Genomic DNA, 9,635 nt, shown 5'->3' on the forward strand with positions numbered 1-9,635 from the left:
TCTGATCAAGGGGTCCCACTGGGCGTGCCAAAACTATGTTCGTGTCAGGAATTTCCGTCGGGGATGTTTCCTGGCCGACGAGCACACAGCTCCCCTGGAGGTTGGCGTCGGTTGAGGGCTGCTGTCGGGCTTCTGCTTCACTATCGGGCGTTGTCGGGCAAGTCTCGTCGGGCAAGACTCTTCGGGCAAGGCTTATCGGGTAAGGTTGCTCGTCTTGCAGGTTCCTAGCTTTGTAGTTTTGTCAAAGGTTTGAAAGTTTAGAGGGGTAGAGAGAGAGAAAGAGAGATTACAAAAGATGAATCGATACTACAGCAAGGTTGAACAAGGTAGCAGAGATATTACAAAGGGTTGAAGAGAGGATTATCCCGAAATGGATGAAGGCTGACTACAGCTTTGTTTTGAAGGCAAATATGGCTTTGAGCAGAGTTTGTGCTTGCATTTGTTTGTTTGTTTGTTTGAGTGTCCTTAATCCTGGATTTTCTTTCTTCTTATATAGACAACTCGGCTTGGCCTTTGGCAGCAGCAGCTTTGCCCGAATGCGGTTTGAGGGTGATGACTCATCACTCATCAGCTATTTTACATGTAATGCCACCATAAAGTGCTTTATGGGCTGTGTAGCTGACCAGTCTACACCACTTGGCCTTTGGGTAGGTAAGCAAGTGGTCTTCATGAGCTGCACCAAGTCAGAAAAGGCCTTTCCCTGCCTTCTGGGCTTCGACTGGGCTTTGACTATCTCCCTTTCGGGCCTCCTTTTGGGCCAACTCCTTTCTTGAGCCCAAAGTTAACTTTTAATCCAAACAGAATGGTTGCTCTTCCTCTCTGCAAAATTCACAGAGGGATATTCTATTTCATTAATGCTTTTCTCACTCTCTCACACAACGTGCAGGAAGAGATATTACAGCTAACAAGAGCTGAGCTGGATCAACACATCAGAAAAATTGATCTCAGCCATTCATTACCTAACAACTAGGATCATCACACATGGCACTCATGGCCTTACATCTTTTGACTTTACACTTGGTAGATATGCGCAAGTGAATACACAAATAAACTCATCTTATTTCACTAATACTAATCAGCTATAGACTTATAATTCAACATAACCGCCACCACCTCCACCACAGCCACCACCAACGTCACTAGTTATTGTAGCTACAGCAGCTGCAGTAGCAAAAGTAAAACCATCTCCTCCCAAAACAGTTCCTCCACTTAACATCGCGGCCGGAACCTCGTTGACCAGAATGAGGCGCCGCGGTGGCTCATTTTGCTTTACGATTCTTGTTATTTGACGTGTAGAAAGCAAAGACACACCAAACAAATGCAGCAACCCCAGATAAGCCTTCGGCTACGAGAGTCTGCGCAAATGAAGTCATTTCTTCACAATTATCCTCCACAGGAAAAGGGGCATGCTGCGCATTCTTTATATATACACGTTTCGTATTGCGGATGTTAGGGGTTGGATCGTGCATGCATTATGCTAGACATTTTTTAAGTGCGTTTATGTGGAAGTTTACAGTTGTCGTTAATTTCTTTAGGGTTTACTAATTTGTGGGAGGTAATGCGTCAAGTTTGTCATTCAACATTTTTCTTCCCATCATAAGTTGACTTTTGGTGCATATAGCAATTTCTTGGAATTTATCATGCAAGCCATACTTATGCATACGAATAATGCACTAGGGTAGGCCCAGTGGGATCGACATTGGGCAGGGTAGTGTGTTTCTTTTTGCCGAGTGAGGAATGACGTATCAAGAAAGGTATCAAACGCGATGGTGTAGTGCAAAATAAGTCATTTATTGACTTAGCTCGAGAAAGCGTTGGATGAGCTAGAATTGAATTAATATCTCCTTCATTTGGTTGAGAAGGGAGAAAGCCTAACGGTAGGGCAACTAACTCCTAACGGATTTAGCTTCAGTCCCGGGATCTTTGCCATCGCAGCCTACGGCACCTGAGCATCCGCACGATGTAACACTCAACCCATGAGTTTTTTAAGCAATTCTTTTATTATTATGTGAGCGGTGATTTGACAAAATGGCTTTGGCAGAGAAGTGGAAAGGCCACTTTTTCTTCTTCGAATGAGAGCTTTGATTTAGATTAATTTAGTGTAAACTATCGCATGTATAAAAAAATAAAAAAACAAAATTCTAAACTGGTATAGATAACACCTCCTATGGTTGTGGCATTTAAATTTAAGTACACAAATTCATTATAATATAGTTTGGTACAGACAGTTCAGTACAAACATTTAGGTATACTAATTCATCATAATATAATTCAATACAGACATTTCGATTACAAACAGTCTTAATATATTTCGGTACAATCATTTTTGGAAACTTTTGTATTTACATATTTTTCTTATGTGTCACTCATTTCTTTTAAATGTTTTCTCATTTTAAGTTTATTTATAAGAAAGTTTTAACGAAAAGTCCGCGGTATTGTTCCCTTTAACGAAAAACCACATTTCTACACTAAAAAGTCAAATTCGGTACTATTCATTTTACCCTTTATTGGGAAGAAATAGTATAACATGATCCGATCACAAGCACCCTCACCCTCCTCCGCCACAGCCTCCACCACCACAGCCCCCACCACCACAACCGCCGCCACAGCCCCCACCACCACAACCGCCGCCACAGCCCCCGCCACAACCGCTACTATCTATAGCAAAAGCGGCACCAGCTCCTGCCAGAATGACCATCCCACCATCTTTCTGTCCACCGCCTTCGCCTCTTTCAACATCGCCGCGGTTAGGTTTTTGAGCCGAAGAAGGCACGACGGTGGCTGAGCTTGTTTGCTTCTTCTTGTTACCTGTACTACAGCAAGAAAGCACCCCAAAAATAGCAATCACAGAGCCAACGGCTATGAGACATATTTCAAATGCGTTCATTTCTTCAGTTTTATTAGGTATCGCAAAAGGGCATGTCGCGCACTCTTTATATCTCTACGTGTTGCGTATATTTGGGTTTCCATTTTCATGTGAACATTATTAATGTAAAGGAAGAATGCGTGAATTAGTCTGTTATGGCATGTACGAAGCAGTTTCTTGGAAATCTATTACGCAAACACAGAGCTAAAGTTGGTAGATATTGACCTCTCGAATATGACCTTAAACTTCAATCCGTTGCGTTTCATATTCAAATCATCGTCCTCTCATTATTCTAGCTTAGAGATATATTATTGCTTATAATAAAAATAAAATAATTGTTTAAGCACAAAACCGAGTATAAAATAGAGAGTTTTAACGAAAAACCACATTTTTACACTAAAAAGTCAAACCTTGTACTATTCACTCTACCCTTTATTTTGTCCTTATTATTAAAACTCAAAGTTTTCAAGCCTTTTTCATTAGTTTTTCTTATAAAATAATGGTTTATCGGAAGCTGACTGAATCTTCATATTTTGATAAACTGTTAAGGCCATAACAAAATAATGTTAATTATTTAAAATTTTGATATTCGGAAATCTTATATGTTCAACAAGGTCTCCAATACAATATCAATTTGTTCAATAACGGAAAAACAAAGTCTTATTACACTAAGTGAAGTCAACGGTATGAATCCTAAAACGTCAATGTGCTCGGTTTGTTCAACAAAGAGCGGGAAAAAGAAAGCCCTCATCCGAAGTGAACATTTCATTCTGTTTTTTGCTATCCTCTCTTTTTTAAACATTAGTGTTATACAAGTCCAGTTTAAATGGCTACTTCGAATAATTAATTAAAAAATAATTGCAGTACAAACAATTTGGAATTGTTACAGTAATTCGACCCATACGAGCTGTCCTTTTGATTCTTCACCTCTTCACAATTGGAAAGTGAAATGAATCTGACATTTCAGTACCAAAAGAGCTGCTGCTAGGCCGGCCGGCCGGCCGGGCTTTGTGTACAAAAATAGACAAAATCGCCCGAGACAAAGTATATATCAAGCATCCTCTCTGTCTCTTCAGTCTGATCTTGGGCGATTTGAGCCGCCTTTGTGATTATTGTACAAGGGTAAGATCCATCTGGACCCGTGTTTCCTTCTTCCGTAACACCGCCAATATAGTATGAACAGAGCTACCAAGACACCGGCTGGAATAGCCCATCTGCCACAAAGGAAGAACAAATTAAAACACAACTTCACTTGCTATTCAAGCAACTTCGAGGGGACTAGAGTAGGAGGGTTTTGTTACCTGTCCAGATCAAGGACGGGACTGTATACGAGTGTTTCCCAAGTGGCTACTATTACATGCCAAACGGGGTTGTAGTAGAGAGACTCTGCAGACCAAAACATCCTCGTGTATGTCTCTAAGAAGATGAACATGATCCAGGCCCCGATTTCAATCAATATAAACTTTATGATAAACCGGCCAACGACCACCATGACAAGGGAGAAGGCGACCAACCAATTGAAGAGTCGGTGATTGTACTCTTTTATAAATAGAGATCGTGACTTGCCCAACATCTGCAAATTAAATCATATACATCGTACAAATGAGTTTTTGCACACTGCGGGGAGAAATTGAAGACGAGGAAAACAAAATGCAGAACACAACATATGCCTGACCTTCATCATGCGAACCTCATAGTTTACTTTTGCAGGTCCAACACACTCTTGCTCAAAACTTTGGTTGCACTGCAGGAAACCTGCGTTGAATTTTGCCATGGAAGGAAGTCTGAGAACTTGTAGTTGGTCCATTTTATCCTCACATCTGGTATACAATGCCTCACAGAGCTTTGAAGATTGATATTTGTTTGCCATGACCACATTCTTAAACACCTAAACAAATCCCCAGAGTTCAAGCAGCAAAGTCATGCTAAAATATTGCAGGATGCGTAGCTGGTGCAAGTGAGGGTGCCAACAAAATATGTAAAACGACTTGGCATGTTAAGGCAGAGACTAAGTACATAGAGAGGGGTTTAGAGCTACTATTACAAAGTTCATATACCTTGTCTACTTCTTCTTGTAGTTGCTCGACTGACTTCTTTGCATGGTGACGGCCAAAATGTTGATCCTCAAAAAGTTTCATCACTTCCTCCATGGACCGTTCATGGTATTCTTGCACAGATTGCTCTACGAGAGGTAAACTGAGTTTTTCCATCCTTTCATGGTACAGCTTTAAGCATCGCTCAAGAATACCCTTATTGAAAACCTCCACCAGAGAACCTGTTGATGGGATCTCCCCCTTGTTCAACGCTTCCAGAATCTGAAAAAATAATTAATTAAAAAAACGCAAAACAAACTAAAAGAACGATTGTAGCTAGAATCCTTTCCTTTACTTCTCTGAAATACCTTATGGATGGGATGCCACACAACATAAACTGTAATGAAACTTAATGATTGTCCTATCTTAGCTGATTTTAACCAACCAACATTATAATATAACAGGTACCTGCTCCAGAAAAGATACAAACTCTTTTCCATTTAGAGTTTTTCCCTGCACAATCTTTGGACGGATGATACTAGAAACAAGCTGTTTTAGTTGTTCCTTTTTCTTAACATACATCGGGTCAAGCTCACCATCCTTCATGTCGCAGAGTTTCGTTCGCTCAAGGTGAGGCTGTTTGAAAGTTCGGAATCACCACAGAATCAAAACACTTGACAAACAAATAGAAAATATATCCATAGCAAAGGGAAGTTTAAATTTATTATAATACACGCACAATATTACAATAATATGGATTATATTGTATAGGTTAGAACGATGCTTATTTTTATCAACAATGAACTCAAGCGTCTTACTCAATGTTGAAATAACCATACAGCATACATAGCAACTAAGAAATCATAAATTATTGCACACAGGTCAAAAATAAAGCTTGTCCAAAACATGCCCACGTCAAGGGAACTCGACACAACATTTTGCCCATTTTTTAACAAAAAAAAAAATCTAGGGATTTGCTGTAAATGTGTAATGCTGAGAGGCTTCATTGAGCAACCTCCCAACTAAAATAAAAAGCCAAGAAAATGAGTGCAAAAACTGCTGAAAATAGGAAAACCCATACTTGTGGTAAACTGAAGGCGGTGCTATTATCACCCATAATAGCCAAAGAATCTCGGATCTGGTTGACCTGATAAAGACACACAAAAAGGGTTCGTTTTCATTCCGCAAACAGCAATATCTCAGCGGAAACGCCGGCAAGTGATAATATAGGGGTGAAAAATACCATATCAATGTTTTTGTTGCCTGCAATGTCACAAAGCACCCACTATTAAATCCATGATAGACAAAATAAATAAATAAGTTGTCCTGCATTTATGTAAATAGTAAAAACAGATCTTTTGCAAGAATGCATACTGGGAGGAAACAAAACACTAACCATCACTGTTAGGGACGCGAAGAAGAGCTTCATTAACCATTTCTTGCACAGATTTCCCTTCTGCAGAATAAACACCACAATGTCAATTCATGAGCATTCTGCTGAAAGCTTGGAAAAAAGGGTTGATAGCTGAAAAGACAAATCTTGGTAGACTGTCATTGTAACTTCTATGTTGCCCATATTTAACTTAAACAAACATGCTATAGGCATTTCTCAAACTTACGTAAAAAATCACGCTGGATGAGCCACAATAGCTTTGCAGGTTCAAAAGCAACATCTTGTCCCTACAAAACAATCCAATCATTCACATGTGTAAATTATTGTGAGATAATACACACCAAGGACAATGATTTAAGGGATTGGAATTTACCTTAACTCTATTTGCCACATGAAATTTGCAACCAAGACGCAAACATGTCAGTTTTGATAATAGCAAAACAAATTAAGTACAATAACAACAAGGATTGAACAAACTGCGGACCTTCCATAAAATTCTTCAGCAAGCTCAACAGCAAATGATAAACGGGCAATGTCAGCTTCACGGATCTACAGGAAATGACAACCAAAGAGATAAATCAAATACGGCAAACTGGGCTTGAACAATAATGGACCAAGGACCTAGTACATGTTTCTATTACATCACGCGTTGTGCAACTCACCGTCTCAGGCAGGTTATAAACAAGGACAGAACTCATAACAGTTGCCAGAGCAAAAATCCTGCAAAAGAATACTCAGAAACCCAGCAGAAGACACAAAACTTGAATGTCCACCAAAGGAAAATTGAAGATTACATGATGACTTGGAGATTACCGGTCATCATATACATTTGACTTCCCAACACTTTCAAATCCCTCAGTATCAAGGTAAAAAACCGAAGTTTTCACTCCGTCAATATCCAATTCTATTGGTGTTCCCCATACCCAAATCCCTGTAAGAGGCAAACAGCCACCGTAAATATATCTCTCTAAAAAACAATAATGCACATCCATGATATCAAGGCTGCATATAGATTTACCTTTTGTTTTTGTGTCACGCATGTGTCCAACACCAAACCCTGTGGGGAAACCGTTCAAAAATAAAACTTAAAGGTTGTTATATTGTTCAAACCAAACAGCTAATGCATAAAGATTAATCAAACAAGATCCACAAGGAGAAGGCGATAAAAGTATAACTAATTGAAGTAAAGACTACACCTTCATAACAAGAAAGGGAGAGCAGTTGGTTGAGCAAAAAAGATTTTCCAGAGCGGTACGGTCCAATAACCTAAGAAAAAAATCATTTGAATAGAATCAAAATGTACACGGAGAATAGAAAATTTGCTTTACGCAGGGAAATGTAAGACAATAAATTTAATCGTAAATCTTTAGTCATATTTGTATGCATGGAGACTGAAAACCACTGCCTTAAACTCAAGCTAAAATTAAATACCCAGAGTTTGGTAAGATTTCCAAAATTAAAAATGTAAAGTTCGATGTATAATCTTTTAATATTACGTATTATACTTTGATATCTTCTTAACTCTAGCTTACAAGTAACATAGATGCTAAGGAGAAGGTTTAAGTCTTACGGCAACAGCTGCAATTGGATTTGTTATTCTTTCAATGGCCTCCAACCCTTCCCTTGAAAGACGAAGTTTTGTATGACCAGGATCAGGCTCCACAATAGGAAATCTGTATGTAAAATATTACACAAACATTAGCCACATACGATGTACATAACACTGGCAGAAAAACAGCAACAATGGTTAGGCAGCATGTAATCTCAAAATTAAGGTGCACAAAGTGACTCATGGGTCGACAAGGTTTCCAAAATAAGATGCGAAAATTCGCAGTACCGCACAGTTGAGGCAGGGAGCATAGTTTCTGATGATGTTTTATTTCCCTCGTTATAGTCTCTCATTAGTGTTTAGGAACATCCTACCTACGTCGAGAGCAAAACAATATTTAACCTTCACAATCTAGAGCACCTTAAAATCATGTTCAACATTCGTCATTGGCCGGCACTCTCGCATTGCTGCATCATTCTAATTTACACTATCAGAAAGTAAATTAACATAACCGCACTATCAATTGGCTCATAAAAAAAAATTTAATATGAAGCACATTGACATACTTCATGCTGTTAACAAATCACTAAACGACACAAATAAGCTAAAAGTTCCCAACTTTTCAGTATTTTGGAAGCACTTTTCCAACTTTCTCATGTTTCTGAAACTTGTTTTTAGAATCACTAAACGCCGTCCCAGATCTAAAACAAAAGTTTCAAAATTTATTCACTAAGCATAACAAATGCATTGCAATATTGTTCACCATGATCAAAATTCAACTCCAACTATCCAAAAAAGCCAAAAGCCAAAGCTGTTTCCAGCTAATCCCATTGGCACCAGATTTCTCCCATCAGCAAAAACAGAAAACACACCAAACTTTAGATTCAAAAAGACAGAACTTGCATCACAGAAATCACTTACGCCTGGTGGAAATTCTCAATTGCGAGCGACCCAGATGCGAAAAAGCAGACAACAATCGAAAACACAAAAACCCAATTCGATATCGCCATGGAAGAAGCAGGGGCCTTCATATGGCAAATGCAGTGGAGTTACAGGCGGGTTCACGGAACTGTGTGCACCGAGCAATCATGGGGGTCAGAAGAGCAATCGTGTTTAACAGAGAGAGGCAGTGTGCGTAATGGGATCTGGGGAAGACGAAGAGATGAGTGTACGTTAAGAATCGTGCACCCACACGATGGCGGTTTACTGAGAGGGGAAAGCTTTCAGGACAGTTGGCTTTTTGTCCCGAAAAGCACAGGATTCCTGCCCTAAGAGAGCGGAAGTGGTCTGATTGGGGTTGAAGTTTGGATTGACGGATGAATCCTCGAATTTTGGAGTTTGGCAAGGGTAGGTTGGTAAATTAGAGTAAACAATATGTCGGAGTAACGATTTTGGCATCTGGAAGAGAACTGGATTCTGATTGGTTACGTTTACGTTGTTTGTTGTTGTTGTTATTGCTGCCCTTTTGTGTTCCAAAACGAAACTCCACGACTTTTCCAACGTTCTTAAATTGTCTTGGTGAGGATTGGGGCAACCGGTGGGTTCGAGCCACGGTTCGTCACTCTTTTTTGGTGTTGTGGATTTGCCTATATCCACGCTCAGATTAGAGCGCAGCGCCTCTTTGGTGGTGTTGCTTTGGTTTGGACTTGAAAATCTGGTCGTAGCTTTGTCTGGGCCGCTTTTGTTGGTGGTTGTGTTTGGAACCTTTGTCGCATGCAGTTCATCTTTGCTGCTCCGCTGGACTTATGGATGTGGCGCATTAAACGCCGAGTTATTTTATGATTGGATATTCAT

The 9,635-nt window shown here is 39.7% G+C and overlaps 1 protein-coding gene across 1 annotated transcript; it reads right to left on the reverse strand.

Moving 5' to 3' along the window:
- Positions 1-3,613: 3,613 nt before the first annotated feature.
- LOC103419069 (uncharacterized) lies at positions 3,614-9,111 on the reverse strand. The gene is made up of 16 exons (XM_070819369.1): positions 8,763-9,111; positions 7,863-7,965; positions 7,489-7,558; positions 7,311-7,349; positions 7,106-7,223; positions 6,955-7,012; positions 6,770-6,841; positions 6,519-6,579; positions 6,296-6,355; positions 6,143-6,162; positions 5,981-6,046; positions 5,368-5,535; positions 4,924-5,181; positions 4,542-4,754; positions 4,168-4,439; positions 3,614-4,080 (listed from the first exon to the last, which is right to left on the reverse strand). Exons 1-16 carry the CDS (start codon positions 8,870-8,872, stop codon positions 3,939-3,941), a joined length of 1,830 nt encoding a protein of 609 aa, XP_070675470.1. The 5' UTR covers positions 8,873-9,111; the 3' UTR covers positions 3,614-3,938.
- Positions 9,112-9,635: the final 524 nt, after the last annotated feature.

The sequence above is a fragment of the Malus domestica genome, chromosome 03 (genome assembly GCF_042453785.1).
Source record: "Malus domestica chromosome 03, GDT2T_hap1".
In the NCBI taxonomy this organism is placed as follows: domain Eukaryota; kingdom Viridiplantae; phylum Streptophyta; class Magnoliopsida; order Rosales; family Rosaceae; genus Malus; species Malus domestica.

What these genes read in the sequence shown, in the direction of transcription:
- LOC103419069 (XM_070819369.1), bottom strand. Translation starts at nt 8,872, where the DNA reads ATGAAGGCCCCTGCTTCTTCCATGGCGATATCGAATTGGGTTTTTGTG. An exon ending in TTTATAACCTGCCTGAGACG is followed by an intron (nt 6,842 to 6,954) that starts GTGAGTTGCACA and finishes CATTTCCTGTAG; the next exon opens with ATCCGTGAAGCTGACATTGC. An exon ending in AATTTTATGGAAGGTCCGCA is followed by an intron (nt 6,580 to 6,769) that starts GTTTGTTCAATC and finishes ATTGTTTTGTAG; the next exon opens with GGACAAGATGTTGCTTTTGA.